The sequence below is a fragment of the Colias eurytheme genome, chromosome 9 (genome assembly GCF_061535395.1).
Source record: "Colias eurytheme isolate Ceu_HAF_F1 chromosome 9, ilColEury1 Martin Lab GWU primary, whole genome shotgun sequence".
Classification (NCBI taxonomy): Eukaryota; Metazoa; Arthropoda; class Insecta; order Lepidoptera; family Pieridae; genus Colias; species Colias eurytheme.
Window position 1 is genome coordinate 12,005,020 of NC_142988.1, and position 17,006 is coordinate 12,022,025.

Below are 17,006 nucleotides of genomic sequence, written 5' to 3' on the forward strand. Positions count from 1 at the left end.
CTGTAGGTCGCGGCAAGGTCGTACGAGAGCATTGTCACAACTCGTCACAACCTGTCGCAGATCAACCGGTATTTATTATCTGTAACAAAAAGTTAAGGTTTTATCATAATCCTATTAATATTATAAATACGAAAGTTTGTGATATTTTATTCTTTCACGTATAAAAACTAGTACACCGATTACAATGAAAGGAGAATCACCACGGGTGGTATCGGTAAAATTTTAGTTGTGCCACGTATTCGTGATATTGTTAATTCCTATTTGTATTTATAATGATCATATGTATCAATATTAAGTCTTAATTATACCGGATAAATTGAAATAATAGTAAAAGTTATTCTTTTGAAACATGTATGACCACGTATGGAATCGGTAAAATACTAGTTGTGTCACGTGTTCGTGATATTGTTAATTCCTATTTGTATTTATAATGATCATATTTATCACTATTAAGTCGTATGTAATTATACCGAATAAATAGAAATAAAAGTAAAAGTTTCTGTTTTGACACATATATCTATCTCTCTTGCAAGCGTCCTGCGTCATATGTCATAGTTGAATGAATATATGTTCGACGCATTGTTCGACGTTATTTATTTTGAATTATAATGTTTATTACGATTTACTTTTCACATTTGTCTTGTAAATTAAAATATTACCTATGTAATAAATGTAAAACTTAACGTTCATCGTTAGTATAAACTCGATAAAGTATTTTTTTGAAGCGTTGAATAAAACTATTGTTTTATTTTTATTGTCGTGAACTGCGGCTTATTTACATAAAAACTTTAATCGTTTCTAAAAGTACTAACATCAAGCTTTAAATTGAGCTATATTTCATCTTGACACAATAAGTTTGATTGCGATACCAAGTGCCATAGTCACTTGGGCAATCTCCTTTGGTAAGTAGCTGAAGACCTAGATTAAGTAGCCTATGTCGGCTACTTTTTATCCCGCGGCAATCCGATAGGATCGGGAACTATGTTTTTTTTTTAATACGTGGGCGAAGCCGCGGGCGTAAATCTAGTAAGGTATAAAGCAAGACGGCTTTATACGGATTATGAGTGAAAGCAATGGGAGTTTTTGACGGATCGCGAAAGCATTTTCACTCGCCTTTTTTGGTTTATGGTAAATTGGTTATTTTTTGCTATTGAAATTTTTGTCTTGTTACGTTATAGTTTTTGCGGAACTTTTTTAGAGAAAGAGCTACTTAAGTCTGAAATAATAATATGATATAATGTCGAATTTGCATTAAAAAATCCCTAAAAGTTTTATTGGCACAGTAATACCAGTTTACCAAATAGTTAACTACGTAAGTATGCTCATAAATATTAAACAGCCATGCGAGCTAATTGTTCACGTGTTTTGACAAAACTGCACTTTCAATAACCAAAAATATAAGTTACCATCAGACAACTAGGTATGCATTTACATTCAAATCGTTACAATAAATAGCGTATATTTATATATTAAACTAGTTCCTCAGCATACGATTTCGTTTTTCTGAAGGAAGGGGAACGTACGGCCTTGCCGCTGCGAACTTAATCGGTCACTTATACACAAAAACGGATTTATATAAGGATATGAAAAAGGTACGACGATTTTGACATAGATGCATTAGTTTTGATAACGATGTCACGGAGAATGAACCACAGATAGCTATGAAGAATGAACCACCTGCTAGTCAGCGCTGAACCAAAGTCCTAAACTTATATGATACTAGCTGTGCGGTGTGCCCCGCGTTTTCACCCGCGTGGCTCCGCTCCTGTTGGTCTTAGCGTGATGATATATAGCCTATATATAGCCTTCCTCGATAAATGGGCTATCCAACACCGAATGAATTTTTCAAATCGGACCAGTAGTTCCTGAGATTAGCGCGTTCAAACAAACTCTTCAGCTTTATAATATTAGTATAGAGTATACACTATAGATAATATTATAGGGAAGTTTCACCTAAAGGATATGGGACAGACCACAGAAGACAATAAGCATTGCATATTATGTATAATATTGTGTTTATTTTCTCAAATCTAGAGTCTTTCCGTTGTAAATGTACAAAAGAGTCAGTATTTTTATTCGTTGGTAACATCCTTAGTAAATCATTAGCACTTTATTCACATTAATTATTATCAGTACTCGGATTCATATCTTTACATTTCTTAGAATCATACCTAACGATATTATTTTTTATTCTATCCAACTTTATTTTCAACAAAATGAGTAGATATAATATTTAACATTTTAGCATTTAATTTCAATATCTACATTATACAAGCTTATAATTGCATAACATAAAATAAACAACTACAAGCCAGGCCGGTCCTGGCTACATTTCTAGTACAATTAAAAAGACAAAAAAATATATACCGGCCGAATTGATAACCTCCTCCTTTATTTTGAAGTCGGTTAAAAATATTTGATTTTTAAGTATAAAGTCAAATGAAACTTTTATATAGATAGAGTCGGTAAAGACGAAGGAACGTAGTTTAAAAACATAACTATCATGCACCCAAAAGAGTAACAATTATTAACTTTCTATTATAGGCATGTTAAAATAAACAATAGGTTCCCTTAACATTGCGTAAATCAGCAAGCGTAACGAACTAAGATGTTGGTTTAAAATTCAGGAGTAACAAATGTATTATTTGCAGGGAAAGGTGCACAAAAGATGAGAAGGTGTAACAGTAATGTGACTAATTTCATTGGTCTCACAGCTATTCTTTTATCGATACTTTGTTTGTTTTGTCCTAAAGAAAGGTAACATTGGTTTTGTCATAAATCGATGTCAAGACTGGAGTAGTGTTGTATAGTTTCGCCTCGCCCCCCGTCTCGTCGGGGCGGCCGGGGCACTTGGAAGCTTGCTCCCCAATCTTAGGGGGCCTGGGGATGGCTGTCGTCGGCTTTATACCGGTGCCATCCGTTCAATGGCCCTTTACGGTGCGCCCATCTGGGCTGACTCTCTTAATGCCCGGACCAGACCCCTTTTGCGTCGTCCGCAGCGGGTCATGGCATTAAGAATATCGAGGGCATATCGGACTGTCTCTTTTGAGGCAGCCTGCGCACTAGCCGGAACCCCCCCTTGGGAACTCGACGCTGCGGTACTTGCAGAGGTGTACCGCCGAATTTCCGGGTCCAGGTCTTTGGGGATGGAACCAAATTCCGATGAGGTGTCGCGCTGGAGGGCCACGGCTCGCGAGCGTCTAATGGAGGAGTGGGCGCGGCGGCTCGAGAACCCTACCGTGGGCGTAAGGACGGTGGAAGCCATCCAGCCGGTCCTTTCAGAGTGGTGCAACAGACGGCATGGGGCTCTCACGTTCCGCTTGACACAGGTGCTGTCTGGACACGGATGTTTCGGGCGATACCTGTGTCGAGTCGCGATTCGGGAGCCAACCATGGCCTGCCATTGGTGTCCGAGCGAGGAGGACACAGCGGACCACACGCTGAGTGTGTGTCCTGCGTGGTCCGTGGATAGACAGCGTTTGGTCGCTGCTGTGGGGCCGGATCTCTCGCTCCCGTCCGTGGTTCGCGCCATGGTCAGGGACAACAGGTCCTGGGGTGCGGTGGTCGCCTTCTGCGAGGAGGTGATGGCGCGAAAGGAGGAGGCGGAGCGGGCTCGTGAGAGGAACCCTCTCGCGGACCCGAGGCGGCGCCAGCGACCTTCAAGGCGACGACGCCGTGTCGCGATCGCTAGTGATCGCGACCTGCCTCCCTAACGAAGGGCTCTGGACGATGGGCCGGGGAGTGCTCCATCGTCCGGGGCGATGAGGCGGCAAGAGACGTGTTCCGCTCATGCCGCCTCGCAGAGGAATGAGGAGGCGCGTACGCGCGCAGTCGTAGAGTAGAGTGTTAACGGAGATGGGCCCGCTACCGGGCGTCCGCTGCCGTGGTCGTGGACGATTTCAAAAGAGTACCCGCGGCCCCGGTTAACTGCGCGGCTCGACGGAACACAGTGGGGTTTTAGTCGGTAAGAATCCGACATAACCCACGGCTCCTTCCCCGGGGGCCGTGGGTATCTTTCGAAGATTTCCCCACTTAAAAAAAAAAAAAAAAAAAAAAAAAAAAAAAAAAAGTGTTGTATAGTTGAATTACAATGGTGGGTTAATTTGAATGCTTACAAGCTTTTTTATAGATTGTAGGTTAAAACATTAATTAGCTTAATATTTGAATTATTTATAAAAGAAAAAAGATTCAACATGCATGCATTCATACTTAAATTAATGGCTACTTCCCATTTGGTAAACTTCCCATTTCGTAAACCTCAAACTGTACCTACTAAAAAGTTGCGTTTGGTAAACATTTCGTTACTTCATACATTTAAATAGTACTGATAGTGACTCAAAGGACATCGCCGATCCTTGCGTTTTCATTACTCAGAAATAGACCTGAGAGTTGAGACCTCCAACAGTTTCGGCAGATAGTTCAAAGTGACAATCAAACACTTAACAACACTGATTCAGTGGAAATAGTTACTCAATCAGGACTCCTGATAGGGGCGGCATAAAACAAACAAATGTAAATTAATAGGCAAGAAAAAATAAACTCTATATTTGTATGTAAAGGTTGAAATTACTTTGACGGTAGAACGGATGCTGCTGGAAGGAAAACCAGACTTTGTGTCGAAGAAGATAGAGTTTGAAATCAATTAAAACAGTCGCACAGGAATTAAGGTGTCACGCTGTGTCTTACAGGTTAAATAAACCACCTGCGTAGACATCAAGTACAACACTTATCCAGCATCCTTATTACGTTGGGATAAAGTAGAAAATTGCTTGTGATTACGATCAAATGGTAAGCGGTTAAAACTGTTGACAAGACAAAACAGACGAAAGTGCCGGCATAAATACTGCGGCAAAAAGATATTGTAAATCATGTCTACTATTTCTTGAGAATTCTTTTAGGTGGTTATAAAAACTGCTAGCAAAATCGCCACCTCATATAATTTGTAGATAAATTTTATCACTAGGTATAAAAAGATCCATTTAAAACACATTATAAAGAACTTTTTTTTACTAATTTAGATTCAGATTATAAAATTAAAATAATTTGGGTTTATTATTTAGTAAAATACATACCTGTATCAATTATCAAATACCTACGTTTAATAGCCTCGATTGTATTTATCATCATATTTATTTGTTAAAAAATCGTTGCGCCCCTTAGAGCATTAAACCAACTGCGCTAAGTTGCGCCCATTTAAAATTATAATTTAATTATATTATTTTCGTAATTTCTGCTCAGATAACACAACCCTTATCCTTAAACCAATACTAGTTATTACAACCTCATCAACATAACCTCAAATATTCCAAAATAATTTACAGCCTGCGATAAGGGTATCGGTATTCGGTAAACAAATAGTCTATTTGTACGTCTATTAACGTTTTTATAGACTAATAAAACATGCTCTTTCTAATAGAATCTGTTTGCACATCCATTGGTAACATTCTTGGTCACAACTCAAATTATTTAATGACTCATAAAGATACCGCTTTCCATAAAAGTTCCCTTCGAAGAAAGCTCGTTGTGTGATTTGGCTTGTTTGATTGATTTGTTTTGAAAGTGGGCGGGAAATGGACTGAAATAGATTCCCTTTTTGTGATTTTTTACGTATTTACTTACATAATGTGTCATGGCCACCTACGTTAGTTTTTGGTTTAATTGTTGTAAGCGAATTAGTGGGCAGCCATGTTATAATATGATCAAGAGTCCATATTTTAGATAGCTTGAGCTTGATTAGATATATGAAAGATTTTGTAATATTTCAGTTGGATAAGAAGTTGTGTCCAATTTCCACATTTGGACATTTCAACTGTTTTTCAGGGACATTAATTTCCAACCTGTACCTATTGGATTGTTTGCCTTAGGAATGTAGTTCTATAGTATATTTATGAATTCCACTCATTAACACAAACCTACAAATTATGCAAATCTCTACGAGTATAACATTCAATTCTTTTTTCATTGATGACCAATATTAATTAACCGAACTATGGTCTACTTTCATCAAAAAAAATATTCGTATAGCCGTTTGTCCATCCTTACATTAGCCCCAATTATTACCTGTTTGGGTGCGACAACAGCTGATTTTTATGGTCACCAGTTTAACGGCTGGACCGGTCGACGGTGAAGTCATGATTTAACGGTCAATTTCATAATAGATTATAGACGCTAACTTGGTTATATAGTCGGTATGCCAATTGTAATATGTTCGATAGATAACAATAAGTAACAACGTATATGTTTTACATTGTAATGAACGATTGGAACATAATTGTATCATTTACAATCTTAGAAATTATCAACGTTTAAAATTACAAAGCGGATTAGTTGGTAGGTAGTATGTTATGTCATCTATTTAAAAATAAATCATTCATGCAATTTCAAAATATGTACCTACTTGGAAATTACGCCCTAGAAGTAATAAATAGATAATAATGTTAAACATAGATATAAGTAGTTAGGCACACATTGATTTTTCAAATACCTACAGACAGAAAAAGAAATGGAAGATCTCTTCCCCAAGAACAGATAAGTTATTTATTAAACTTTCCCTTCATTCCATTAAAGACCAAGTTTATAATTATCAGATCATATTATTTAACTCAGATGGAAGAATACTGTTATCTAATGCAAATTGACCATTAGCTAATGATTGCTGAGATACCATTGTTTCACATTGTGAACGCATATTTGTGAAGATAATCTTTTGTGTTATGAGTAGTTACTTTTATATTTATTTTCTCTTATTAAAAGGATAAATCCCAAAATTATAATTAATAGTTCTTTAACGTGTGAAACATATTTTATAACTACACGTTTGCGTAGTATCCAAATCTACCTACCACCCAGTGCCGTCTTTAGGATCAACGAGGCTATGGGCCAAGGTACTGGCTGGGGCCTATGTAAGGGATGGAAAATCCTTAAATTTTAACTTTATCATTTTTCAGTTTACAATAACGCAATAGGCTAAATCGTAACCCCGTCTCTTAACACCCCACATATGAGAGTTCAATAAATAAATTTTTTGAATCTAAAAAACTAATACCGTTAAACCGTACAACTTTGCCCAGATTTCTTGCTTTTTTTTTTCTAACTTATATATTTTTTGAAAAAAATATTATGTTCAGTTAGTGATTGTGCTAAATCATTGATAAATGTAATATTCTTTGCATAGAATATCCGATCACAACAAGACAATGAATGTTTATGTGCTAAAAACCTCAATTAAAGCAGCGGGCCAAAAAAAAAGTATTTTTTACAAGTTTGCCCGCTTTTCAAATACCTCTGTAATTTCGGTATTTTCTATCTTAAGAACATCAGATTTAGAGATCATTTTAGAAAAAATACCAATCTATCACAGGACCTTATTGCTATATGTTTTATCTTTTATATTATCTGCCAAATTTGAGTGGGCAAAGTCGAATTTCAGTTTTTGTATTTTTTATTAAAAAAAAAACGATGCGCTAGGGTTGTCACTCTTTTATTTAATCAGTTCAGTGTAGATACACAGGTACGTTACGAACACGTGGCTCGCTCTTTAACATTAAAAGGGGAAAGCTCCGCCAATCGACTTAAATAATAGTATAAAAATTAAACAATCATAAAATTTGCAATATGTACTTTCTATTTTAAAAACGATATAAAATTAAAACAACTCTTACTAAACATAATATGTACGTACATCTATTTTGTTTAGTGTAAGTTATCATAATATGATAGATTTATATCACTTGTAAAAATCTCAAAAAGTGAATGAAATAAATCTATACCTATTCAAAATAGAGCTTTTAAAAACAAACAGTAATTATAAAACTATAGATTAAAATAAACTCTTAGCATACCTAAGTAATAGGAACATTTTTAAAGGCTCAACAAAATAAATTAAAACAAAACTTAATTTGGCTTTTCCAACAGCTTGTACAAAAACTATAGAACTGATACAAATCAAACACGCAATTTAACTGGGTAGGACCATAAAACAAAAAAAAAACAGTCTTTTAAAAACTTAACAATAATCAGATCGAATCGAGATGCTTCTTTAGGTTAATTATTCATAAACATATTCATTATTTCTTTAGGCTGATCAAAATTAAAACGGATTAGGCGCACAATGCCACATTCGGGAAATGACATATTAACGCAAAATGACACTCGTAAAATGTCATTTCTCAATATGCCACATTAGTAAAATGACACATTAGCAAAATGCCACATTAGCAAAATGCCACATTCTCAAAATGCCATTTCTTAAGATTACACATTCTTAATAGTTAAAGCCACTTATATTTTTCTTAGGTATATTGAGTATACGATTTGCTTAATCAAGTCTTTCTTAAAGTTATAGCTAGGTGGCGTTATTCATAAAAACATTAACGTCTAAATATAAAAAAATACTGTCCCAAGTGATATTTAGATATTTTGATTATTTGACATTGTGCGAAAACGGGATTTTGCGATAAGACATTTTCGAAAATGGTATGTTGGTAATGTGACGTTTTGCGATGTGGCGTTTTCGGAATATGACAATTTAAAAATGTGACATTTTACGAAATTTTAAAATGTCATTTTGCGAATGTGGCATTGTGTGCCTAATCCATTAAAACATTTTATTACTGAATGTTGTATGAAGGATTAAATGTAACATCAAAAATTATTTGGCCTCGTCTCGAAATATTTGGAGGAGGTAATACAATTTCCACATCATCTACATTTACGTCACAAACGTCCTCCACGTTCGGGTAAGAAAAGATTACCTTACCACCTTTTGCATTTTTTACTTTTCTTGTGAATTTTACTGTAGGAATACTGTTTTTTAAATATAGTACACGACCAACAAAGTGCTTTACGCTTTTTTTTGTTGCAAATTTGACTATAACCCAGTCCTCTTCTTTTAATTTCACATCGTTTGTAAAGTATCTTATATCACCAAGCCCAAATGGTGGATTGGAGTTTTCTGGGTCGAAATTTTCTTTCTCTATCTCTTGTAAACATGTTGATAGATATTCATCAAATGTCTCATATTCAGAATCATCTGTGTTTGCAATACTCAGAATATCCGATTCAGAACTCGTTTCACAATAATATGGTCTCAATTTCTTCCGTTTCGTAACCTTTTTTTTTCTTCCAGTATTTACACTTTCCTGTTTTCTTTTATTGGTTTCAACTTTCTTTGCAACAATTTTCATCTGTAAGGCTGGTTTTCCGCCGATGGTATCAGTACCTAATCTAATTTTTTTCTTGATGTCCATCATTTCTTTTGGTGTTACTCTTACATCTGAGGTTATTATAACTTTAGGTTGAGATGAAATATTCGTCATTGTTCGTAAACATCCAGGAGTATCATTCTCATCATGAGCAACAAAAAGCCGATTCTGGCTGCAACTTTTCATTGATTTATTTAATACACACACGTCAACTTGTTGATCGTTAGTATAGTGTGCTGTTAAACCTAAATGCATGTTGATAATTTTGATACTAAGTGCATCAAGTCTGGCTGGATTATAGATCACCGGTGAAAATTGGGGCCATAGTGCTGGTTCTCCGCAACCGATGATTCCAAAAGAGGTTGATGGCATATCGTATTCAATCGTTCCCTTTTTTTCTATCACTTCACCTGTAATTTCATTTAAGTAAATCTCATTTTCTGTGTGCCACGCCATAATATCTTCTATGTCTCTTTCTTGGTTAGTCTTTATTGTTGCCTCTTTAGTATTTTTTTTTACAGATTTCTTTTTACGTGCTGTCAGTTGAGTCGAAATATCGTCAGCACAAACGGACTTTCCGGGTTCTGTGTGTAATTTCTTACTTCTTTTTAGTTGCATGGGCTTAGCAGCCCTTGATTCTTTTAAATAATCCAACAAAGCTGTATCAATTCCATATTCTGAATCGTCTAAATACTCAGGGATTCTCTTAAAAACATTTCGTGGATTTACGGGCCATATCCCTGTGGCTCTGAAACCACTTATTATGTTATTACTTTCCTTATGTTTCATATTTTCTAATAATTGAGCCAAAAGTTTTGGAAAGTGTTTTTTATTTAAGGAAGATTGTCCTGGATTTTTCAATTTGTAATCCAACAGAATCTTTTTCCACTCTCTTTTTAGTGGGCCAAAGTACGCTACGTCCAGCGGTTGCGTTAGGTGAGTGGAATTTGGTGGTAAAAATACCATCCTTATATTGTGTTTTTGGCATAACTCTACAACTTCAATATTTATATGGGAAGACAAATTATCACCAATTACTACTTTTGGCCCGGGAATCCGTTTTGCCCACTCAACTACTATAGTTTTAAAATAATCTTCGAATGAAGCTGTATCAAACCAACCGGATTTGGAACAATTATATCTAGTTCCAGCTGGGCCTCCTTCAATCCACTCGGAATACAAATTTGAGGATTTATAAACTACATATGTTGGTAAACAAGCCCCAGCTGCGCATGCAGTAAACATGATGGAAATACAACCCTTTGTGCTATTTAGTATCCTTTCAGGATGTTTGACGCCCCTTCTAAAAACACATTTTGAAGTGCCTGGATTGTCGGACAAGTTAGTCTCGTCGTAGTTCAGTATGTTCATCGGTGGTACATCATTTAGCGTTTCACTTAAATTAGCATAAAATTGTTCCATTTCTTCTAATCCTTTCTCAGCCCGTACCTTTTTTATATTTTGAGTTGTTCTGATGGTTAATTTCGAACGATTTCTGTGTAGAAATCCTGCTACCCACGTATCACTGGGTAATTTGTCATCAAATAAATCGGTTCGTGAATTTTTTTCAACATATTTATAGACTAACATTTTTACATCCATTTTCGTCATGGGGCTGCCGTAATCTGCTGAAGCTAACAACACGTTTGCCAGTTTTTCTTCCTCTTCGTCAGTTAATTTTTTTTGTCCTCCAGCTGGTTTCAGGTGAATTTTTCTTATTTTATTTAATATTGTCCGTCGAGGGATTCCAAACCTCTTTTCTGCCTCCCGACTTGACATTCTATTATTTTGTACCATGTCAACCGCTAATTCTAGCATTTCATCTGAATAATTTCTGTATTGTCTCGAACCTAATTTCGTTCTCTTTTTTCTTGTATTTTTTGTCTTAGCACTATACATCCTGAAATAAAAAAGAAAAAAATATTGAGCTCAAGGAACTCAGATTTAATTTAACATTTAGGTGACAGCCCTAACGGTAATATTTTTGTGGGCAATGTCGTAACGACTGCTTTAGAAAAACAAATTTGACATTGCCCACCAACATTACGTAGAATTTAAAAGAGATTTCGCACTGGATATTCGGTCTTTCTTGCGTATTTATTACAAATTCACAATGATACAAAAAATTACTTACCTGCTATAATTAGAAATCGAGTTTTAAAGAAAGTTTTTCACACGACTTTTGGCCCGCAAAATTCACCACCAACTTTGTTACAGTTGTGACAGCGACTGAAGTGACATTAGGAAAAATCAGTTACGTAGTGTTGCCAGAGACATAGTCAAATTTCTTCCATAAATTAAATAACAAACGCAACTAAAAAATGTTGCTGCTTTTTTTCAATATTTGTGAAATGTACCTTGCTGGGCAAACTCAGATTAGTTGGGCAATCTTGTAAGGTTTTACGGTACCCTAAAATCTTTTTTCTATTTTACCAAGTGTGTGATTTGATATTTTTCTTATTATGTTATAAAATTTGTTGTTGTATATCGAACATTTTCAGAATTGTGGGGCCCCTGCCTACCTCGGGGCCTCGGGCCAGGGCCCTGCGGGCCCTGCCTTAAGGACGGCACTGCAGTACCACCATAAAAGTGGAATTAAGGTCATAGTTTTGCTTAGCCGGTAGCCCCATGAAAGTTATTAATATACCTTAGTTACTAGAGCATGTCCCTGTATCTTTATCTTTATAATTAACTATATAGTGTATACAGAAGAGCGAGCCCATTAGAAACTGTTTGTTACCCTTTTCAAAATATATTTATTAACTATAGTATGGAAAAAAGTGCTTATAAGAAACTCTGTAACTTTTTTAAAAACATATTACTTTTTTAATAATATTAATCCCAAAAAACTGTCGCATAGTGACCAATATTATAATAATAATCCCAAAAAACTGTCACACAGTGACCAGGAGCGGTGAAAGAATAAGAAATCAAAAATTATAACAAACGTCACTTTACGATGGTATCGCATGGGGTCGAATTAGGACATATTTACACGAGCGAGGGTGGTCTTCGATGGCTAGGGTTCGACCTCCGTCAGATGTCAGTTACTGTTTAGTTACAATAATGGGTTTGTATTTGATACAGTTGAAATGTATAAAACGGATTTAAAACGAAATGTTGTAGATGCGTATTTTGATTGGTTGATGTGAATATATGTAATGATTTTAAAATCGAATAGATATAGTGAACAGCAGCAGCATCGTGGTCGCGCACTATTTAGTGTTTTTGATATCTAGAAATATTTTTCTTCCTACAATTATGCATTTCTAAGTATTAAATTAATTTATAGCTTATTATACATATCGTTATTTTTTATTAAAATAAAAAATAATAATTGATGTATAAAAAATAATGATTCATGTTAATCAAAATTCTACTTTTTTTAATCTACATATCAATCGTAAGATATTTCCAAATGCAGTTGAAAGACATCTATTGTCATTTTTTTTTTGGCAACAATATTATTATTACAATAGGATTGGAGTTAAAATCGACTAAAGCTTGGTATTCTTTGTTATAATGATAGCTGAGAATTGGCTGAGAATGATAACTCTCTATACACGTCTCACCGCAGTTTAATTAAATTTAACTTAATTATGAATTACATGCTTCAGTAGGTAGTGTCTTTGCTCATTTGCAAATCTAATACAAATTAGTCCTACCCTATTATTTACTACCTTTCTACAAAACTAAGCAAAATCAATTCAGCAGTTTTGACTTTTAAAACCAACAAACAAAAATCGTGACATAACAGTAAAATTAAAAATTCTCTAATGTCATAATTAGGTAGTCGTCATGAGAGCCATTGTAGCATTCCATTCTTGTGTGAATGAACTTAATAAAATTGTTATTATATGACGATGTGTAATTATGTTTGTATAGTGCTTTATTGGTAGAGTGTAATTAAAGTTTATTGGTGAGTAAAGTGTAGTTGAACTTTTTAATTATTCAAATAAAATCAGACCTATAAATGGGTGAATAATTTTACAAAGGTACAGTACAGGTAGAATAAGATTTTTTTTATAAATATTGATGGCTTCGTAACCATTATTTTGTACTAAGAATTATTTTCTACACATTCAGTAAGAACGATATTCGCGCGAGGCAGCGCGCCGGCCGCGGCCTAAACTGATTACCTAAGAAGATAATTTGTGATATTTTTCTTTTTAATGTACATACTTAGAAATAACGATAGATAAATTTTACCAAAAAATTATTTAAAAGCATGAATAAACATTTAAAACAGATGGCAACCATTACAGATGCTATTCCGTTGATTCTAATCAATTTAAACCCTAATTAAAGCTTCCAAATTGCAATCCAATATGGCGGGCCACATATTGACAGTTATTGAGTATGTGTGTGTATATTTGTATGTCATGAAGTATGGAATGCACATCTGCCGAATCTTTGTAGGTTCGCACCTGGTATATTGTTGTAGGTGGCAGAATTTGAAGTGAGATTTTAACTACAAATTTTCAACAGATGCATTGAAGGATATACGAATTCAATACATGGAAATTATTATCTTCAAAGAGTTACTAAATTCTAGAGCCAGAGAATACTAAATGTTATGCTAGAGGCTAGAGCGAATGCTAAAATAGGTACCTACTGTAAAAGTGTACATGGTGGATCACATTAGACATAATCATAAACAGGGTCAGCCTCAGTCTCTAAATACAAAGTTTGATATCAAAACGGGCTACCTTAATAAGTTAGTTACCGTATTTTATAGAATTTACATACTTACTAATATTCTAAAAACAGGGACTTAGTATAAGTACACAATTTAATAAAACAAAAAGCAAACACGAAACAATGAGATAAGAATGTACTCGTCGACTCAAAACTAATTTACTAATGTCAACATATAAAAAAACTTTGTCTATGGTTCCAGTGCGTCGATTACGACTACCACTCGGCTGTCAAATGAATTAGTCGAATAATGCTGGGCCGTATTGTCAGCGTACATAATTAGGTTTAGTTAGTCGAGGTCTAATAACCCTACGTGAAATGAAATTACTTCATATCTGTCATTGTTGTATTAAATGGATGACTATTTATTTTGGAGGTGTAGCTTATGTGACTAATTGGGTTATATAAGGGTTTTTTGTTCATATGTAGGATTTTGTTGTGTATGTTCTGTCACGCGAAACACGTTTTTGTTGCAAAAATATATTTCATTATAAAATATACCTACATACTAATATTATATTGATAAACATAATTAAATTAAATATAATTAACAAAAATATTATATCGATAAACTAAGATTGTTTATCTCATTAGAAAATTAATATAAAGCTTGTCAATTTTCATAAATTATCTAATTTTCCATGCAAATTTCACAAGTTTTCTGTCACTCTATCTGAAGTTAAAGTGTTTTATAAAGCTCAAAACAATAATGCTTACCAAAATGTATTACATTTTAAGATTACATTAAGTTTGACTTAAATATCCAATTTCCTGTGTTATGTGTATCTATTTCAAACGGTTGCATCACATAACGATTTTTGTTACATTTTATATTATTGCTTCATATTTAGCCGTTCTTTGTTTTTCGTCCCATTTAAGGGTCATTTGTACAAGTAAATGTGAAAGCTCAAATCCAGTAGCCCATCCATCCACGCCATCTAAACGCACATTAAGCTTATCACAAATTAAACTTGAAAACTTACTCGTCACAGGTAAGTGACAGCTCTAATAAATGTGTCAGTGCTTTTATTTTTCTTTTACGCGCCATCAATGTCACATCGCCATACATGATTTAAAAGTTCTATGCCCTTTCTTTGTTTAGAAATTTCAAATAGAGAATACAAAATGTGACGCATTGGTATTGGCGTTTCGACAGATTAAAAATAGAATATTGTCTATGGCTGCTCGTTTGCCCGTAAGGGTTGTACAACAAATTGTCATAACGGTCTATAAAGCGTCACTAAAGGAATTGCCTCAACTCTGATTGTTAGTATGCGGCTTCGGAATGGAATGTTAACGCTACATAAACGTAAATATGCACGGCTATACGCATTAATTATTCGAAAACCAAATTTGGATTATCTGCGCTCTAAAATAGATAATTTCTTCCTACGCTCTGATAATTTGAAGGTTATAATTAATGGTATAACTCCAATTATACAGCTTTTAAAAAAGAACATTTTTTGTATAAAAAACCCATTATAATTTAGATTGCTCTCGATATGAGTACAATTTGAATCATTTCGTATAATCGCGGATTTAAAGCTTTATACCTTTTTGTGTTGAAATATTTTTACAATATTTAAATTTTAAATCTTAGAACGGTCACGCTTTGATGACGCGTGACCACGTATGCCATTATATCAAGACCGTATCGACACAATCGAAAAAAAAAATAGCGCCGAAAGGTCACTCAATTGTTATTAAACAGTTATTGAAGAAAATCGTGTGATTGACCACGACTACTAATTAAAATTTTAAACTATTTACAATTACTTGATCTAAAATGCAGGAAGCATACAGTTTTTAATGTAAACTTGGCTAATCATTTTATTTTACGAGCTTATTTGAGTACTAGAGATTTCACGTGATAGCTTGTTGCTAAAGTTCTCCTACATATGGCAAAAGCTATGTACCTATAATGTTTCCGAAACAATGTTATTCCTCTGAATTTTCAGACCTGGCAACCCAAATTTAATGAGTCCAACCAAATCCCACCCGATATTATTTATTCAAGTGTTTTTAAAAGATTGATGGACTCTTCCCATACAGCGGTTCCCTTTGCTAAATCTATTTTAGTTTTTTTGTTAACTCCATGACACACATGGTGTGAAACTCTATTGTTTTGCTTTAGCCGTGGGGCAAGCACATGGGCAATTAATGTAGGACAATATACTGTTTGGGATTCAATGGATTTAATTTTAGCGTATTTACTTTTGGAGTTCTCAATGTGGTGTTGTAATACGTGCTAAATTGATGTCATTTGGGATTTCGTGTTTGAGTATTTTTTTAGATGGTAGGTAACTCTATTTAATCATATTAAAAAAAAATCATTTATGAACTGATTATAAATAATTTATTAAGTACTTAATTTGTAAGATAAGAGGATCTATACTTAATATTATAAAGCTGAAGAGTTTGTTTGTTTGTTTGTTTGAACGCGCTAATCTCGGGAACTACTGGTCCGATTTGAAAAATTATTTCGGTGTTAGATAGCTCATTTATCGAGGAAGGCTATATGCTATTTATATTTATAAAATTATGTAAAATCCAATACTTATGTTCTCACAATTCTATTTCAATACGCATGTCAAACCACCCCAAATTATAACGCAGGGTCAATATTAAACTAAATTGTTTTTTAATTAACTTCAAGTTCAGAATTAATTGTTAGAACGTTACCCACATATTAATTTCCTTATAGGGGGTCAAATGTACACGCACCTTAATAAGGAAATAGCCTATACTTCATACAGATTATAACAATTAGTTCACAGATAAACAAAAAATTCGATTATCGGATATCCTTCCAAACACGTGTGACATGTTATACTAAAACTGTTATGTAACTTTGAGCTTTATATCATGAGAGATAAAGATGATATTCAGATGAAGGATTATGTCATCAAATGTCCGTTCACACAGTTAGGGTAATCACCAATAAATTTCGATGAACAATGCAATTCGTATGGGAATAACAAAATTGTTTACTTACAATTTGTGTTGGTAATAATCAACTAATGATGCCATTACATCGTATTTATATTTAAACACGAGGAATTCCTTGGAAATGATTATATTTACTTTAATCTTATTGCAGTTATT

General features: G+C 34.3%; 2 protein-coding genes across 2 annotated transcripts in view; one reads left to right on the forward strand and one right to left on the reverse strand.

The window, feature by feature from the left end:
- Traf4 (TNF receptor associated factor 4) overlaps positions 1-17,006 on the forward strand; it is a 76,837-nt gene that overhangs the window by 19,498 nt on the left and 40,333 nt on the right. The window lies entirely within an intron of this gene.
- LOC149906170 (uncharacterized) lies at positions 8,208-11,553 on the reverse strand. Its single transcript, XM_090105760.1, has 2 exons — positions 11,338-11,553; positions 8,208-11,103 (listed from the first exon to the last, which is right to left on the reverse strand). Exon 2 carries the CDS (start codon positions 11,100-11,102, stop codon positions 8,610-8,612), a length of 2,493 nt encoding a protein of 830 aa, XP_089961886.1. The 5' UTR covers position 11,103; positions 11,338-11,553; the 3' UTR covers positions 8,208-8,609.